At 53.2% G+C, this 18545-nt stretch overlaps 9 protein-coding genes across 9 annotated transcripts; 4 read left to right on the top strand and 5 right to left on the bottom strand.

Moving 5' to 3' along the window:
* Positions 1-116: 116 nt before the first annotated feature.
* Positions 117-1475, top strand: T310_7451 (glucan endo-1,3-beta-glucosidase; the record flags this gene model as incomplete). Its single annotated transcript, XM_013469750.1, has 1 exon — positions 117-1475. The coding sequence occupies one exon, from the start codon at positions 117-119 to the stop codon at positions 1473-1475; it is 1359 nt and encodes a 452-aa protein (XP_013325204.1).
* An 884-nt stretch (positions 1476-2359) lies between these two features.
* On the bottom strand, positions 2360-3567 carry T310_7452 (uncharacterized protein; the record flags this gene model as incomplete). The annotated part of the gene is made up of 3 exons (XM_013469751.1): positions 2360-2896; positions 3106-3266; positions 3408-3567. The coding sequence occupies 3 exons, from the start codon at positions 3565-3567 to the stop codon at positions 2360-2362; spliced, it is 858 nt and encodes a 285-aa protein (XP_013325205.1).
* A 1114-nt stretch (positions 3568-4681) lies between these two features.
* Positions 4682-6465, top strand: T310_7453 (FAD binding domain protein; the record flags this gene model as incomplete). The annotated part of the gene is made up of 4 exons (XM_013469752.1): positions 4682-5130; positions 5191-5684; positions 5762-5848; positions 5912-6465. 4 exons carry the CDS (start codon positions 4682-4684, stop codon positions 6463-6465), a joined length of 1584 nt encoding a protein of 527 aa, XP_013325206.1.
* A 364-nt stretch (positions 6466-6829) lies between these two features.
* Positions 6830-8554, top strand: T310_7454 (NAD binding Rossmann fold oxidoreductase; the record flags this gene model as incomplete). Its single annotated transcript, XM_013469753.1, has 1 exon — positions 6830-8554. One exon carries the CDS (start codon positions 6830-6832, stop codon positions 8552-8554), a length of 1725 nt encoding a protein of 574 aa, XP_013325207.1.
* Positions 8555-8924: 370 nt separating this feature from the next.
* Positions 8925-10739, bottom strand: T310_7455 (Phosphoglucomutase; the record flags this gene model as incomplete). The annotated part of the gene is made up of 3 exons (XM_013469754.1): positions 8925-10240; positions 10307-10608; positions 10687-10739. The coding sequence occupies 3 exons, from the start codon at positions 10737-10739 to the stop codon at positions 8925-8927; spliced, it is 1671 nt and encodes a 556-aa protein (XP_013325208.1).
* Positions 10740-11552: 813 nt separating this feature from the next.
* On the bottom strand, positions 11553-12245 carry T310_7456 (RNA exonuclease Rex2; the record flags this gene model as incomplete). Its single annotated transcript, XM_013469755.1, has 3 exons — positions 11553-11787; positions 11830-12074; positions 12198-12245. The coding sequence occupies 3 exons, from the start codon at positions 12243-12245 to the stop codon at positions 11553-11555; spliced, it is 528 nt and encodes a 175-aa protein (XP_013325209.1).
* Positions 12246-13154: 909 nt separating this feature from the next.
* Positions 13155-13859, bottom strand: T310_7457 (uncharacterized protein; the record flags this gene model as incomplete). Its single annotated transcript, XM_013469756.1, has 1 exon — positions 13155-13859. The coding sequence occupies one exon, from the start codon at positions 13857-13859 to the stop codon at positions 13155-13157; it is 705 nt and encodes a 234-aa protein (XP_013325210.1).
* A 1313-nt stretch (positions 13860-15172) lies between these two features.
* T310_7458 (uncharacterized protein) lies at positions 15173-16939 on the top strand (the record flags this gene model as incomplete). The annotated part of the gene is made up of 10 exons (XM_013469757.1): positions 15173-15226; positions 15287-15313; positions 15379-15428; positions 15533-15556; positions 15647-15769; positions 15828-15903; positions 15967-16007; positions 16146-16340; positions 16402-16830; positions 16885-16939. 10 exons carry the CDS (start codon positions 15173-15175, stop codon positions 16937-16939), a joined length of 1074 nt encoding a protein of 357 aa, XP_013325211.1.
* Positions 16940-17726: 787 nt separating this feature from the next.
* On the bottom strand, positions 17727-18545 carry T310_7459 (uncharacterized protein; the record flags this gene model as incomplete). The annotated part of the gene is made up of 4 exons (XM_013469758.1): positions 17727-17755; positions 17829-17845; positions 17878-18247; positions 18317-18545. Coding segments are annotated over 4 exons (645 nt in total), but the record flags the coding sequence as incomplete, so codon positions are not given.

The following is an 18545-nucleotide window of genomic DNA, read 5'->3' on the forward strand; positions in this document are numbered from 1 at the left end:
CCTTTTTTGATTGACTTGGAGGAGATTGGGATCACTCCCCTCCGTCCGTTCCCTTGCTATCTATATATACTCGGTCTATTCGATCTAGGGTTATATAGATATATCGATATATCACCATGCGCGTTCTCAGCTGGGCGGTCACCGCCCTGTCCTTCCTTGCCACTCAGGCTCTCGCTAGGCCCATAGTCGTCCAGCCGGGCTCTAGCAGCAAAGTTGTCATCGGCTCGGACAACATTCTCAATGGAACTTCCGGCGCCGGCACCATCAACGGACCGCAGGCGACGAACGCGACGCTGCAGCTGTCCATCGTGAACAACTTTAGCAGTGGCGGCAAGATCAACGCCTACGTCACCGGCACCGACTCGAACAACCACATCGTCTTCGTCAAGTCCGACGGCACCTTCTACTACCCTCCCTCGACCACCTCCACGACGCCCATGTCGATCGACGCCGACGTGGCCATCCCCATCGGCGACGCGGGCAGCACCACCAAGATCACCATCCCCAACTACATCAACTCCGGCCGTGTGTGGTTCGCCGAGGGCGAGCTGAAGTTCTTCGTTGTCGCCGTCAACGGAGGCATCGCGCTCGTCGAACCGGCGGCCGCCAACCCGCAGGACCCCAGCGCTGACGTGAACTGGGGCTTTGTGGAGTTCACCTACACCCAGGACGGCGGCCTGTACGCCAACATCAGCTACGTCGACTTTGTCGGGCTGATCCTGGGCATGTCGCTCTTGACTATGGATGGCAGCACCCAGACGGCCAAGGGCCTGAAGCCCAACGCCGTGCAGAGCATCTGCAGCGCGCTGAAGCAGCAGGCCTCTTCGGACGGGCAGCCGTGGGATGAGCTCTGCGTCACGGACAGCCAGGGCAACCAGCTCCGGGTCCTGTCGCCGAACCAGTACATCAGCATCAACGCGGCGGCCTTCCAGGACTACTGGACAGACTACGTCAACCAAGTGTGGTCCAAGTACAGCAGCCAGCCGCTGACGATCAACACGCAGATGTCGGCCGGCAACGTGAAGTGCACCGTGTCGGGCGACACGCTGTCCTGCGACGGCGACAACCGCGACTACAACAAGCCGACGGCGTTGGACATCTTCGGCTGCAACAGCGGGCCGTTCGCCATCGACCAGCACACGGACAACGACGTGCACAAGGCGGTGGTGCCACGGCTGTGCGCGGCCTTTGACCGGTCGACGCTGCTGCAGCCGGGTGGCAACATCCAGCCGGGCTCCAACACAACCTACTACAGCACCTCGCCGACCAACTACTACAGCAAGTTTGTGCACCAGAACGAGGTCGACGGCAAGGGCTACGCCTTTGCGTACGACGACGTCAACCCGAGCGGTGCCAACCAGGCTGGTGTGGTGTCTTCGGCCAACCCGAAGCTGCTGACCATTACGATTGGCGGGCCGTCGTCTTCTTCGTCTTCTTCATCTTCATCTTCTTCCTCTTCCTCTTCTTCTTCTTAAACTCTCAAGTTCTTCGTCATATATATGGATTTTACGCATTTATTCGTGTACCTATTGGGTTGGATATGGTGGATCTCTCTCCCCTTGGTGGATATACCAATGGTGGTCGGCTTTGTGCATTACATACATATATCTAGGGACTATTCAACGGCGGTCTGACTGCTACATACTTACATATGAGTGCCTCCTTCGTAGAAATCTACGTATGTAGACACGTACAACACAGTAGTGGTGGTGGTGGAGGGGCAGATTATATAACCTACCTAATATGGCAAACTTGGAAAAAAAAAAGTTGTTTGCTGCTCCAGCCTCCAGGTGGGTGGGGCGTGCAGAAACCCTTTAGTCCTGATACATCAACTGTCACAGGCCACACGACCCGCCAACCAATTGAATTGAATAGGTACCCTGTCAAGGACTCTAGATGGGAGAACCCGTGGGCTAGCCAGTAGCCACACACGAAGAGACGCAAATTTTACTTATATAAAGGATAGGTCATGGAGAGCAGACGATGATGATACCGGTTTTTTTTTACGTCCTGGCCATCCTCATTACTCATAAAGAGGGCCTCCCGGCCTCGTTATTAGTTAGGAGTTTACACAACGCTTCCAATCATAGTCGGTCCGGCCCTGGACAGTACCTATGAACCATTATTTAAAAAAAGGAGAGAGGGAGTCTACTATTTCACTGTTTCCTGTTGTACTGTACATACTTACGTCTTAGTGGGTTTCTGCCTTAACTACATACAAATTAATATAGATTTTAAGAGATTTATCTGTACTTGGAATACTATTTATTATTGTCCTGCTCATTGTTGTCGTCTTCTTTTTTTTTTTACTTCTTCAAGACCTACGACTGACCATTAGATGGTTCAGTATCTGCTGCATCTACCGTTCGTCTTGGGAATTCCATTCGTCAAGCATATCAGAATCTTGTTCTTGCTCTAAGGAATCTAAGGAAAGCAGACTATCATCGTCATCATCATTGTCGTAATAATCATCCTCGATATCTGCAGCTCCGCTTATGGCTACAACTCGGTTCAAGAACCATTGCATCTCCAGCAGCGCCCAGCTAGGTAGAGGAAGGTTCTCTGGGTCTTCTGTTTCCAAGGGAAGTTCATCTCCTGACTGAATGAGGTTGGTTGTCTCGTGATTCCACAGCCGAGCGTAGCCTGGTCCTTGATCACGGCCTTCTAACAAAGGAGTCTCACAAAGATTGACATTGGACGGACGCGATTCCTTGCAGAGCCAGAAAAACTTCACTGTCAGACATTTCTTATCGTCTGAGAGTGAAATGGGCTTAAGGGCGAAGTACCCTTTCCTGTAATATCGATGTGCGCTGGGTGAAAGACACATCAGGTTGTAACAGACCTCGATATATCTGCCTTGAGGAAAAATTGCATCGTGCCATGCTTTGACACGATCCTTAGACCAGAAATAGCGTAGGGATGTCCAAATATTGGGGTCTTCAGGAACTTCCCACTTTTCATGGCCATGTAAGGAGAATGGATAGATGTGCGCAACATCAATTTCGCGATCCCTAGTGATGATACAACGCCGATGGTCTCTCTTTTGACACTATGAATGGTCAGCCAGAGCAAGAAAATCAGCCAGGATGCTTTGGAAGAACTTACTAAGCCCTTAGTGATAGTTGAGCGACGCTTTAGGTCGCCTATATCCATCTCATCTAGTTTGCGCTTCGGAGAGCCAGAGTTGGGGGTTGGTGGATCAGACGATGGCACCGACAGTTGTGGAGATGCCGGTCGGGGAGAGTCCTTCTGATCGCGCTGCAACCCTCCATGTTGCTAGTGGGTATTAATCATGAGGTAAAAGGAAGTCAAAGGTATGTACTGTACATTTAGAAATCATCTTGAAATATTCCTCAAACTTGACCAGCTGTATCGTGTCGAGCCAGGAAGTATATCCTCTCGTCTACATTCGTTCACCCAGTATTGGAGTCTCTCAATGTCGGCTAGCCACAGGCAGGCCCAGGTTGTGGGTGGAACCGTAAGACCAATGTGCTGCCCCAGTTCATGGAGTAGTTTCTTGCAACGTTCGTCGCTGAATTCCTCTTCGGGGCCATCAGATGACGCCATTTCTGGGATAACTAGAAGATGGACAGAAGGATGAAAGATGGAGGACAGGTAGAAGTTGACATGAAGTTCATGTTCCAAGAAGGCCTAGATATCCCTTCTGGGTTTAGTCCCTCAGCTTATCTGCCCGGGTGTCAAGTGAAAGCGGTTAGCGCTCAGTCACGTGATTAATTAAATAGTGACCTAACCTAATCTACACCCTAGGCACCGCTCGACTTGAACTTAGCTCAATACATCTCACAACCGACTTCACCTCCTACCTCCAAGAACACGCTATACCTTTGATTTCCTTGCCGATTCGCTGTGTCAAAGGTCCAAGAGACAGACCTTCCTTGCCCTCTTTTCCAAGCTTAGGTTGTAACGTAATCCATCCTCATCACTGGAAACGGAAACCATATAATATCTATCGCATATCCTTATATTATATGGTTATATATTATTTTTCTAATGGATTTAAAAACGGTATTATAGTCATATACATGTAGTCATTACTCGTACGACAGTGCCTGAAAAAAAGGAGTTGTCGACAAGACGGACTCTGACGTAGTGAGTGAGGACCTTGGGAAGCAAGCCCTCATCACTATCTACAATGTGACTAAGGTATTTAGCTAGCTCACCGGGTCCTTATCCTCATCTCTGCATTAATGGGCGTTATTTAATGACTGACTGATGGACACGGAGGCATTTCTTATTGTTGAGAATCAGGTCCCACTAGGAGATAGGAGATGATGTGCATGCACAGTAGTTATAGATGGATGGAGCTGGGTACCCCGGTGGCAGTAGCAGGAGCATTAGCAGTAGCAGTGATTAGTACTTAATTAATTACTTCCCTGGGGATCTCCCCTTCGTAGAATATAACTACTCTGCACACGTTGAGCGGTATTCATCAATTCAATTCGATTCAATTCTTCAAGTAGAATTTCTGATTGTTGTAGATCAGCACAATGACAGTCAGTCATATCCTTCCAATCCATCCTCCTCCTCTTCCCACAGCAGCAGGGAGAGACGATCAAGAGATCGAAAGAGAAGAAGACACAATCTACGACGTCATCATCGTCGGCGCCGGCCCCTGCGGTCTCGCCGTCGCCGCCAGACTGCGGGATGAGACCCCCTGGCCATGTTCACCGACGAAGAGCACCAGCGGTACCACTGGATCAGGAAGCACAGCGGCCGGATGAATCTGGTGCGGGCGCACAACCGGAAAATGAAGGGCGTGAGGGCGCAGCGATATGTCGGACTCAACGATGACGACAACAACGAAAAGAAAGGCAAAGACCATTGCTTCAAATGCAAGGTCAACAATAACAGCAACAGGTCGCGATTCTCCACCCTCGTCCTCGACAGCACCAGCGACCGCTGGATGGAGCAATGGAACCGCTCCTTCCGCATGCTGGAGATCGATCAGCTGCGCAGTCCCATGTTCTTCCATGTCGACCCCAGCGATCGCGACGGCTTGCTGGCGTACACGCGAGAGAACGGCCGCGAAGGGGAGCTGTGCGAGTTGTCGGGGTGTGTAGGACAAGAGTTGAGTAAGCATAAGAGGAAGAAGATGCGATCCAAGACACGGTGAGTCGTCAACCAATACGTAGTCAGCGGTAGGCAAAGCCTGTCTAACGTGTTTCTCAGCAGTACCCCCCGAGAAGTTGAGATCGATGAGCGCGACCGGAAGGACTATTTCACGCCGTCAACGCAACTTTTCCTGGATTACTGCTCGTCCATCGTGACCCGTTACGGGCTGGACCGTCCCGGGCAGATCCTGCAATCGGAGGTCCAAGACATCCAATTCGGCGAGATACCAGGCTTATCGACAGACGGTAAGAAACTGTTCACACTATCCACCTCCAAGGGGACCTTTTACAGTCGCGCTGTGGTCTTGGCCGTCGGTCCCGGCCATGCGAAAATGCTCCCCTGGGAACTGTCCCCAGAGGAGCAGATGGGCGCCTGCCATGCTCTTGATATTGGGACTTTCCCCAGCCCTCATGTCTGGAAGAAGATCAAGCAGGGTCTGGAGACGAATGTGGTCGTCGTGGGCGGAGGACTGTCCTCGGCGCAGGTCGTCGACATGGCTGTTCGGAAGGGGGTAACCAAAGTCTGGCATCTTGTTCGCGGGGATCTTAAGGGTAAGTAGCCAGATGACTTCTCTAAAAAAAACAAAATCAGACTCAAAAGAAAACAATGCGAATACTAACTTCCGCAGTCAAGCACTTTGACGTCAGTCTGAACTGGGTAGGCAAGTTCCGCAACTATGAAAAGGCCGTCTTCTGGTCTGCAGACGACGATGCAGGTAAGAATTCCTTTTTTCCTCCCTGTTATCGAAAAAAAAGCAGCGCGATAATGACGGCCACAGAACGATTCCAAATGCTCCAGACAGCCCGCAACGGCGGCAGCATCACCCCCCGATTCCAGAAAATCCTCAAGCAGCATATCGCCCGCCAGCGACTCTCGATCCACACGCGCACCGTCATCACCGACAAGCACTTCGACCCCGTCTCCAAGACGTGGCGACTGACGACGAACCCGCCCATCGCGGACCTGCCGCCGCGCATCGACTACATTTACTTCGCGACGGGCATGAAGGCGGACGTGCGTGAACTGCCGCTGCTGCGGTCGATGAATCGCGACTACCCAATCGAGGTCCTGCACGGCCTGCCCTGTCTGACGGACGACCTCATGTGGAAGCCGGACGTGCCGCTCTTCGTGACAGGCCGGCTGGCAGCGCTGCGGTTGGGTCCTGCTGGGCCGAATCTCGAGGGGGCGCGACTGGGAGCAGAACGAGTGGCATGGGGGTTGGATGCGATGTTTGCAGATGGCAGGAAGGATGATGGGAACCAGCCAGAGGAGCAGCTGCAAAACGCGTTTTGCGGGTTGGGGAATCGATACGCTGGGTTGACAGAGGTGTAATACGTGTAGCACAATTAGAAAGTAAAATACACACCAGTATATTGATTAAACAATTGATTAAAACAAAGAAGAAGACAGCAAAACAATCGATAATCATTCTGATATGATAGGCGTGACTGCTAGTCCGATAAGGATACGATCGACCAATCAGCATGCAGGCATTGCGCATCGTCCCCCGCATGTAACGTGGGATGCGGAGGCGTGCAGGAAATGTGCAACTTGCTGTCCTTTATATGCCACGACGTGTCCTGGTCTGGTTTGCTTTTTGTTCGTTTCTCTTTTACTTGTTTCTTGATGTCTGACTGATCTCGGATTTGACTATAACCAAGGAAAATACACAGTACGAGTGGACATTACCCCTATCATGACTGCATCTCAGAGCAATGGCCAGAGCAATGGCACTGCTGCGGCTGCGAACGGCCACTTGAACCAGGCCATTACCTCTTCAGGAAGCACGAACGGTACGAATGGCAAAGGCAAAAAGCTCAAGTTCCTCGTCATCGGCGCCGGTTCGCGCGGCCATGCCTACGCCGAAGCCGTCACGGACGCAACGTCGGCAGTCATCCACGCCGTCGCGGAGCCACACACCTACAAGCGCCGTGAATTCGGACAGAGATTCATCTGGGGTACCCAGGGCAAGCCATCAGAGGGACAGGAATTCACCGACTGGAAAGAATGGCTGCAGTGGGAGCAGGAGCGTCGTCGCAAGAAGCAGCAGCAGCAGCAGCAGCAGCCAGACTCGGTCCCGGACGGCGTGGACGGCGTCTTCGTCTGCTCGCTCGACGAGACGCACGTCGAGATCATGACCGCCATCGCCCCGCTGCAGCTGCACGTCCTCTGTGAGAAGCCCCTGGCGACGTCGCTGAGGGACTGTCTGGCCATCTACCGCGCCTTCGTGCCCCGGGGCCAGGAAGACTCGGCCCCGTCCAAGGTCTTCTCCATCGGCCATGTGCTGCGCTACAGCCCGCACAACATGCGTCTGCGCCAGCTCCTCCTGACCGACCGCGTCATCGGCGACATTGTCTCCATCGAGCACACCGAGCCCGTCGGCTGGTGGCACTTTGCCCACAGCTACGTGCGCGGCAACTGGCGGCGCGAGACTTCCGAAGGCGTCGGCTCCCTGCTGACCAAGTCCTGCCACGACATCGATTTTATCCTCTGGCTGCTTTCGTCTCCTCCGCCTGGTGCGCCCCGGGATACTCCGCCGCATGCACCGCGCTCAATTTCGTCCACGGGCGTGCTGACCCAATTCCGCCCGCAGCGGAAACCCGCCGCGGCGGGCTCCGCTACCAACTGCCTGTCCTGCCCGGCGGAGCGGAGCTGCAACTACAGCGCGCTCCGCATCTACCGCGACCTGCAGCTGGCCAAAGGCGACACCGCCTGGCCCGTCAGCATCGTCTGTCCGGACATCGAAGACACGCTGAGGACGGCCGGCATGTCCGCTGCCGAGGAGCTGCTCCTCCGCCGCCTGGGCGAGGACTACGACCGGGCGACGACGCCCGATGCCGAGATCGCCGCTCGCCCCTGGTACGGACGCTGCGTGTACGAAGCAGACAACAACGTGTGCGACGACCAGACGGTGACCATCACATGGGACGACGACGACTCGCCGACAACGAAATCGCTGCCGTCGCGCATCGCCAAAACGGCCACGCTGCACATGATCGCGCCGACGGAGAAGCAGTGCGAGCGCCGCGGCCGCGTGTACGGCACCGAGGGCGAACTCGAGTACGACAGCCGCACGATCCGGATCTACTCGTTCACGACGCGCAGCTTCACCACCATCGAGATCCCGCGCCAGCCGCCCAAGGAGGAGCGGTCCCACGGCGGCGGCGACTACGGGCTCACGCGCATGTTCGTCGCGGCCGTCGACGCCGTCGAGAACCACGGCTGGGATGTCCGTGACGCGCAGGCCCATTTCGTCGGCTGCACGCTCGAGGAGGCCGTCCGGAGCCATGCCGTGGTGTTTGCGGCCGAAGAGGCCCGGCGCGAGGAGAAGGTTGTCCGGTGGAAGGAGTGGTGGGAGGAGAAGTTGAAGTCGTTTGCTGTTGCGGCTGATGATGCAGGGAAGTCTGCTTTGGCTTTGTAGGCAGAGATGACAGATTCATGATGATACCGATAGAGTATGAATTTCGTTTTTCCATCTCGGGTCTTTGATATGATTCTTTTGACAATTTCTACTTTGGACATGAGTTATGACGATGCTGGCAAGAATGGGACCTGCTGATGCTCAACCAGACTTCCATTTTTCGGTTTTTGTTTTGACCTATTTATTACGCATATTTCGGGTAATAATATAATGCTGCTGTGGCTACACTACTACATTAACTACCCATGCATGCGATACGCTCTATATCATAATCCCGTAGCATCATTGCAGTTTTCATCCACGTCACATCGTGACTTCACGTGGGTTTTTTTTTAATATTCCCGACATGGGAGTTCCGGAAGTATTATATCTAAGTCTTCACATCCGGTTCCTCCCGACCAATGAACTCCTTCAGCTTCAGCAAAGACATCGCCAGCGCAACATTGTCTTTCAGGTAGTCCTGCGCGTTCTTGCTAAACTGCGACTCATCGCTCTCGTGCTTCTCGATGTACAGACGGATCGTGGCACCGCTGCTGCCCGTGCCCGACAGACGGACGACAATGCGGCTGCCGTCGTCGAACCGGACGTACAGACCCTGGTTCTTGCTGACGCTGCCGTCGAGATCCGTGTACGAGAAGTTACCCGCTTCGGTAACCTTGCGGCCAGACACGGTCGAACCGACAAACGTGTCCTTGTTCTCAACCAGGCCCGAAAGGTGGGCGATGACCTTGTTGGCAGCGTCGCTGTCGACCTTCTCGTAGTCGTACCGCGTGAAGAACGTACGGCCGTAGGTCTTCCAGAACTCGTTCTGGATCGACGCGATGCTGGGTGTCTCGTTGGGCCTCTCCTTGGCCACACCGGCGATGATGTTCAGCCAAGCAACGATGGCCCACACACCGTCCTTCTCGCGAATGTGGTTGCTACCCGTGCCGAAGCTCTCCTCACCGCAGATGGAGATCTTGTTGTTGTCGAACAGGGCGCAGAAGAATTTCCAGCCGGTAGGCACCTCGTACGACTGGAGACCCTGGGCCTTGGCGACGAGGTCGACAGCGCCCGACGTAGGCATGGACCGCGCAAGGCCATAGACCCCGTTCTTTCGGAAGTAGGGAATGTACTTTTTGGCATGGTGCGCGATGATGGCCAGACTGTCACCAGGAGAGACAAAGGTGTTGGCGCCGTAGATCATGTTGCGGTCGCCATCGCCGTCGCTGGCCGCGCCGAAGTGAATGCCGTTCTTGTCGACCGCCTCGACGAGAGCGTGGGCATAGACCAAGTTGGGGTCCGGGTGTCCGCCGCCAAAGTCGGCCTTGGGGACGCAGTTTTGGGTGCTGCTCTCCGGCAGGCCCAATTCCTTCTGGAAAATCTGCACACCGTAGGGTCCCGTCACGCCGTGCATGGCATCAAACAGAACCTTGAAGTCCTTGTGCGTGTTCAGGAACTCGCGGATGAGGTCAAAGTCGAAGATCTCCTTCAGGAACTCGACGTAGTCCGCCACGGAGTCGACGACCTCCACCTCCAAAGCGCCGTAGCTCCGAGTTCCGATCTTGGAGAGGTCGACATCGGGAAGCTGGGCAATCTTGTAGGAAGTCAACGACTTGGAGGTCTCGTAGATCTTATTGGTCACGGATTCGGGGGCCGGAGCACCGTTGCTCAGGTTGTATTTGATTCCGAAGTCCTCGTTGGGACCTATTTATTACCCGACCCTCCGTCAGCTCGAACCTTCACTGAGTTGACATTATGATCTGTCCTTACCGCCGGGGTTGTGGCTGGCAGTCAGAAGGATACCGCCGGTCGCCTTCCTCTTGCGAATGAGATGGCTGGCGGCTGGAGTGCTCAGAATTCCATTCTGTCCGACCAGGAGCTTCTTCACGCCGTATGCGGCGCTGATCTTGGCGATTTTCTGAACGACCTCGGGGTTGTGGTAGCGGCCATCACCGCCAATGACCAGGAACGCGCCCTCAGCACCCTCGGGGATGGACAGGAGAATACTGGTTATGAAGGATTCGGAGTAGTTGGGCTGCTGGAAAACGGTGACTTTCTTGCGCAGACCGGAACTGGCCATACACATTAGCTCGGAGCTCACTCTCCTCCCAATGCCAACGACAGAGGTCATTCGGGATCAGACTACTTACGTGCCCGGCTTCTGGTCGGTGAAGGGGGTGATGTTTACGGTCTGGATCGACATGATGCTGGTACGGACTTAGGCGGGGAGGAACAAGCGGAGAGCAGCCCAGAGGACTGGAAGACGACAAACGGGGTGTTGAGAAGCAACAAGCAAGGAGCTGCGAGAAAGCTGCGGCAGAAGGCGAGAATAAAAAGTGTCCTCGAACGCTCTCTCACCGACAATTGAGCATCGAGAAGGTCGAGAAGGCGTGGGCCGTGTCGCCGACTAAAAGGAGGAAGGCGAGGTTGGCAGGAGGGGCAACTCGCGTCATACTATCGTGTCTCAAACAACCCCACCGGCCAGCAGGGCAGCCCGTGCTACTTGCGCTCTCTCTATTGGCTCGCCGGACGGAGGCAGTCGATAGATAAAGGATGGAAAAGCAGTCGTTGGAGGGGCTCGCAGTGCCTTGCGAAAGAGAGCAATTCGCGTGCGGATTATTTTACACCATCCCAAGCCTCTCTCCGTAAACAAGGAAATACAGGCAGCCGGACTGCTAGTCTGTGGGACGGAGGACAAGCGCAGCGCCACAACGGCTCTCCCACTGCTCTACACCGGAACTAGAGGTCGACAGGAATCTGGGCGCTGGGCCCAAATCCTACCCAAATTTTGTGATCACCGTAGGCCAGCTACTAACAAGGTATACCGCGTTCCGCATGACTGAGTTTCCGGATTGTCTGTATCCTGGAGTTGCATCCAACTCAAGGAGTTGCCGCTGGCCCGGGGTGGCCAGAATCCTGAATTGACTTGAGGCGTTCAGGATCTGCACGTCCAGACGATAAACGACCTCGCCGTCACTCCTACAAGGCCGGGTTTTGTAGACCAGACCAGGGTAGCTTATTTCCCACCGAACAACCGGTCACGATAGTACCGCATTTCCTGTATGCTTTCGAGGATATCGTCCTTTGCCAAGTGTACCTCACGCTTAGGCGGTGCATCTTTCAGCAGGTCGTCACTTCCCCATCGTCGCACGGCCTCCTTGATCGTGCTCACGTCCAGGATGCGGTAGTGTAGCCATTCTAGGACCGGCGCGTAGGGACCCTTGGACAGGAACGCCCTGTCTGCGTGGACACTGTTTCCCGCCAGCAGCGCAGTGCGCGGTTCAGGCACATACCGTTTAATGTAGGACAGCAATTCTGCGGCTGCAGCAGACGGGGTGGTGGTGGACGCTAGGACGGCAGCAGTGAGGCCGGAGCGACCGTGGGTATCGATGCACCATTGTGACATAGCATCGAGAGTCGACTTCGGATGGTGGATGACGACTTCGAATCCATTGGGATCGAGGAGCTGGAGTTGCGTGTTCGTGATGAAGCAGCAGATCTGGAGGATCTGATCAGTCTCGGGGTCGAGGCCTGTCATCTGTAGAGTCCATAGTCAGCTTGGTTCATGGATAAATCTCAGCGGCAGGCCCGGAAGGACACGAGGTTCTCGTGAGAGAAACAAGGACTGTTCGATTGGCATTTGTGTGCTGGGGATTCGAACCTCACAATCAATCCACACCAACGGGGCGGTGGAACGCGTCAACGCCATGGTGGTCTCCGCACAATGGGAAAACAATCTCCGTGCTTGAGGTCGCTTGATATCAAGTCAGTTCAATTGCACTGGGTAAAGCTCTGCAGCAATGGAGTGCGGGGTTGAGAAGCTGACGGTGTTGAGAGAGGACCGAGAATGACGCGAACTCGGGAACGCGAAGGGGTGACATGGGACCATCACCCATCTCAGCCATCGAACTCGGCAGGACATCTTCAACCGTGCAACCCGCCTCATCATCCTGGATTCTCACGTTATGTTCGGTATCTAGGAGATGGTCATGGTTGTGAAAGGCATCGCTCATGACTAGTGACCACTGCAGAAATGTCTTCTGATCAATATGCACTCCAGCCAGTTCTATACGGAGTATCTCCTTGAACAACAACCACGAGTCGAAACAATGAACACGGATAATTTGCCTTAACCAAAAGTCAAGAGACAACGAGTGTAAGATTTGTTTTCCTTTGTCCCCTTTCAGTTTTTTTTTCCCCCCCTCTGGCATTTCTATAGCTATAAGTCATGCTAAAGCTAATCAGGAATAGGAGATGACCTGTCAACAAACTCTTCTCTCACTAAGATCTTCTTCACTTGCTTGGCATTTCACTCTAGTGCGATTAAACACCAATACCTTGCAGCCATGGTCCTGTCATTGACTAGTCTGCTTGTGAAGTTCTGCCTCTTACTGCGGATCTGCACCATGCGTGTCATGGGCTCAGGTCAGGAGTTTTAGCCTCGACCCCTGCAATCACAAATGACAGGATCTATTCTTGGTATTCTTCAGTCTAATTTGGTAAGCCTCATCTAGTCCAGGTATGTACAGCACAATACGTTTACCACATCTTCATGATCATCACGTTCATTGCGTTGACTATTTACATATGTATGTCGTGCAGATCTTCTAGTGAATTCTTAAGGGTGCAGCTCGTCCAGATTACAGGTGTCCAACAGGTCCTGCGTGAGCTTGCCCTTCCGACTGTATCCCTCGACGTACTTGTCTCCCCACTCTCCCACCGTGTTGTCGTAGGTGGTCTCGGGCTTGGTCCTGCAGAGATTGCACATGACCTCCTTGAGGCCCTTCATCAACCCCAGTCTCGGTAACTCAGCCACAACTCTGTTGTACTCATCCCATGTCAGCAGGCCGTTGGGAACGCGGTCGGGACCCTGGAAGTCGGCCCAGATGCCGTACGAGCAGGCCTGCACTTCGGGCTCCTTGTGGAAGACGATGCTGCCGATGGTGTGGAGCGCGATGGCGTCCCAGACGAGCTGCAGGCGGTGCTTATCCCACTCTTCAGCCACGCCCTCCCGTTTGAGGAATTCCCGCGCGGCGTTGGCCCCGTCCACCTCGAAGCGCTTGTCCTTGGAGATGAGTGTTCCCGTGCGATCCCAGCCGAGATCGTGCAGAATGGCCGCGATGGCGTGCGCCTCCACATCGCGATCCCTCAGCTCGGGGATCTTGTCGGCGATGATGAAACCAAACAGCAGGGAGCGGTAGATGTGGTTGTAGGCGTAGTCCTCCAGGTGGGCGCGGGCGAACTCGAGAGCCTTGGTGACCAGTGGAGTATCCGGGATGGTCACTCCGGCGAAGACACGGGTGGGAACTTGAGCAGGAGCCATGGTTTCAGGCTGCAAGTTGCAAGTTTAATCTGATGAGGCTATCTGATAGGCGAGGATTCCCGGTTGATGATGTTGGCTGTCAGATGGTACCGGAAAACACTGTCTGTACAGACAAAACGTCAGGGATTAATTACACAGGAACGACTACTTCCTGGTAAGATCTAAGCGGTTCAGATTGTGACTGGAGATTTATATCTAGCCACACGGACAAGCCGGTGGGGTACCAGATGGCATTAATCCCTGCTCTCTTGACGGCAGGACGTCCAGTGGGATCTACTAGGCTGCTACTAGTCGTGCAATGGAGACGAACGTGCATGGCATGGGCCTCGCATGTCAAGGCCAAAGGTGCTGAACTCGCAGTTGTCAAGAGGATCGTCTCGCAGTCTAAACAAATAGCGGTTAAACTTGGTGGGACGGAACAACCTAGATGATGAACCGCGGACTGACATGGCCCTATTACTTAGCTGCGAATCAGCCGGCAGAATCCGCTAGAACTGGGAAAGTTGATGCCAAGCAGCGAATCTGGGAGCTAGCGAGGGGTTGGGTGCAGTAGTGGTATACATAGTTAAGAGGACAACTGGCGGAGAAGCTGATTCTGGCCCCTTCATTATACTTTTTGTACTCCGTAAGAGAAAATCCGAAAAACAAAGCTATCGAGCCATCATCCGTGCGTTGCTGTTGGACTGTAGTATTTGGCCTCGCTCAGATCCACAGATTATCTCGTTATACTTCGACTAGCGACGGCCATCCCGATTCCCCGGCCTTGGTAGCTGACCATGACAGATCGACGCGCAATCACCATTGGTCCGTCTTTGACCCCTCGTGGAGTCGTTTTCACTGGGCGACTCTATTGGACCTTGCAACCGAGGCCTGAAATCCGACTCTAGGGCATCGCCATGGCCGTGGCGTTGGGGGACTTTGTCAGTGCGCCGTTATCCCAGCAGATGAGTGGTTCTTTGGACTGTGTCAATTTGTCATTATTTTCGGAGGAGAGGATTATCGTTATGCTCGCTTGTTAATAATCCAAGTTATGCTACTTGCACAGTGAGCAAGGGTTTCTCAATAGCAAATCGTTTTTAAGGCTGTATCTTTTTTTCTGCTATAAAAGTATAATATGGCGGATTAAGTCACATGTCTTCTGATAATCTCTCCACCTGTCGGACTTCGCCTGCATCACCCATTATCACCCTGCTCCATCACACAACCGCTAGTATACTCTGCAGAAAACCCTATACTACATCATACTACACTCCCAGATCCGCCATTACCAGATCTAAAGACCCCAGCCTGAACAAGAGCCAGAGGCTATAGCAATGGCAACGAACGAGGACAACAACAACAACAACAACAACGCCCCTATCCCAGCTGTACGTCAAGTCAGCACGACTGAGTCAATCAAAAACATTGTCTAATAATATGCTCTCCAGGACGAGAACAACGACCCTATCACAGTTGTACGTCAAGCCAGCACGACTGGAGGCAATCAAATTCAAACCATGTCTGATAATATTCTCTCCAGGACGAGAACTTCGACTCCGATTCTGCCTACGGAGGAGATGACTGGAACTCGTTAGTCCGCAGTTTGAATTGATGGCTTTGTTTAAGTGAGATGGCAAACTGACCAGGTGATATCTACATAGAGAGACGACGTCGATTACATCTACTATATACAGAGGACTGACCGAAAATGGAAGACGGTAAGTCATTTAAAAGTGATTGATATAGAGAAAACATGACTGACTGCGACTCTTAGATATCAAACCAGGAGAGAAAACAAATACTGGTAGGGAGTATATATGCACAACTTTGAATACAGCCGTGCATCAGTCTGACACAGACAATGACGCAGGGGCCCATCTGATGACCAACAGTTCGAAACAATGGAAGCAGGGTACTTCCCTCCCCTTCCAGTCAGTTGACTGGTCGCTAGTCGCATTCTCGTCGCAGGAATTGACGGATGAGGTGCAGTCATTTCATGTACCTGGTCATGGACTACCATGAGGAGAATCGACTGTTCCGGTCGCCAATTGGGCCTAACCCGCAGGTGAGAATCATCGAGCGGCATCAAATGGACGGCGAGAGAGTCGAGTCTAATGGAAATAAATAGCATATACTTGATATTGGGACGGGCAAGGGTTCATGGGCACTGTATGGCTGCTGTCTTTGCTTTAACTAATTCTTCGGCTACGTACTGACTGTCTTTCAGAGATGTTGCAGATATGTTCCCGTCAGGCAAGTTGTCCTGCCTCATATGGGTCTGCGGGTCTGATTTCTCGTCTAACACAGCCTGCTAGCAACGGTTCGCGGCGTTGACCTCTACCCTCCTCCCGTCAGCTGGGTGCCGCCAAACTGCATTCTCGAGGTGGACGACGTCCTCGAAGACTGGACCTACCGGCAGCCGTTCGATCTGATCCACATGCGGCTTCTACTGGGGGCATTCACGCCGGAGGAATGGGACCGGGTTTACAAGCAATGCTACGAGTGAGATACCACTGCACAGAAGAGAATGGGAAGCCTGATCTGACCATATGATATGATATAGCAACCTCAAACCAGGCGGCTGGATCGAACAAGTCGAGCTGGACGTGCGCGTCATGTCCGACGACGGCAGTCTCCCGCCAGACAGTCTGCTCGCAGGCTGGGGACCGACATTCCTCGGCTGCGGCGAGCGATCGGGACGGCCGCTAGACACGCAGCTGACGATGCGGGCGGCGATCGAGAAAGCCGGGTTCGTGGACGTGCACGAGAAGCTGTACAAATGCCCGATCGGGGCGTGGCCGAAGGATCCCGTGCTCAAGGACGCGGGCGCGATCAACATGGAGCACTGGACGACAGGGCTGGAAGGCTGGGCCATGTGGCTGCTGACCAAGTACGGGGCGCCCAAGCCGTGGACGTCGGAGGAGGTCCGGGTGTATGTGGCCAAGGTGAGGAATGAGTTGCGGGATCCGAAGCTGCATATCTGGCATTATACGTAGGTCACCTTTTTACCTTGATCAGTAATGATCTGGTTACTGATGACATGCAGACGGAGAGTCTGGGCCAAGAAGCCCGAGACGACGACGACGACGGCATCGGCATAATCGGATGGCACGAACAAGATTCGAAAAATTCGAAAAATGCGGGGAAGTCAATCCGGAGATCCGGGGTCTGGGGAAGTGGAGATCGATCTGCATGTACATACATCCATACATACATGTGATATCACTGATATGATATGATATGACGTAACCTTGTTTCCGACGTAGGTAACTACCTAGTAACCATAACCAGTAACTACTTACCTACCTACCTAGGTAGGTAGGTACAGTTAGGTACATACATTCCATCCATTCCATCCATTCCATTCCACTCCATTCATTCCGCATGCGGAGGAATGTGTGATACCACCGTACCAGAATTAGGTATCCACAGTCAGATCAGATCAGATCAGATCAGATCACATGCAAGGCATCATCAATACCTTACCAATTGCCTTCCTTGGTTTGTAGCCTAGGTTGGGTAAGTTACCTAGGCAGGTACTCCGTACCTGGATCTAGATCTAGATAGATCTATTAGATCTAGATCTGGACCCAGTAGTACATACCTAGATCAGGGCGCACTGGATGATCTCTTTCCGCATTGGGTACTAGCTGCATAGTTACCTGCATGTAAAAGTGATATATCACACACATGATTCGTGAGATTCTGTAGGTGAGTACGAGACAAAACAAATCTTCGCTTGTGAAGTAAATTTAATCTTAGTCAAACTGAGGGAAGATTATGTTCCTTTGATTACTTGCAGACCAGATCTGCCAGGTCGAGTAGAGGAATTGTCAACCTGGGCAAGCTATCATTCACACTAGGGGTTCAGTTCACTATCTAGATAATCTAGGTTTTTCTTTTGTATGTACCCCAGTCTGTTTGACAGTCATTCATATCCGTATAATAAAATAAGTATTATACAAAAGAATCAACAGTAGTACCACGTACTGTATGTACATACATACCTGTATATAATGTATATGTACGTAATCAATACTTATCCGTATTCTCCTTCGCATCAATCTTCTCCCTCGCAGCCTTCATAAACTCTCTAAACTGCTCCTCACTGAACTTTGGCGGCGGAATCTTGACCCCCCGCTGGACAGCCTCCCGCTGCGAGATGGTCTCGTACCACTTCTTCAGCGCCGGCCACTCGCTCAGATCAATGTCCAGCGCGTTGGGCGCCGAGCGCACCCAGCCGTAGCTGGCGATGTCCGCGATCGTGTATTTGGGTCCTGCAAGGTACGCGCCTGTTTCCTGCAGACGCGACTCTAGTACCGAGTACAGCCGCTTCGTCTCGTCCATGTACCGCTTGATGCCGTAGTCGGAGCGGACCTGCGCGAAGACGCGGAAGTGGTTTGCCTGGCCTGTTCACCAGAAGAAAAAAAACATTAATTAATGGCATTCATTCTTCAGGTGACAGGGGAAAAGCGAACCTTGCATCGGCCCAAGCCCGCCCATCTGCCACATCAACCAGCACAGTTCCTCGACATATTCCGGCGTGCCGGGCGCATAGCTGAACCTGCGCTCCGTGTCGTACTTGTCCGTCAGATACAGCAGGATAGCGCCGCTCTCGAAGACGCGCTGGTTGCCGTCCGTGATGGCGGGGATGCGGCCGTTGGGGTTGATTTGAGGAACCAGCTGGTTGCGAGTCAGTATTGATAG

Source organism: Rasamsonia emersonii, assembly GCF_000968595.1.
Source record: "Rasamsonia emersonii CBS 393.64 chromosome Unknown ctg1118621760544, whole genome shotgun sequence".
Taxonomy (NCBI): Eukaryota; Fungi; Ascomycota; class Eurotiomycetes; order Eurotiales; family Trichocomaceae; genus Rasamsonia; species Rasamsonia emersonii.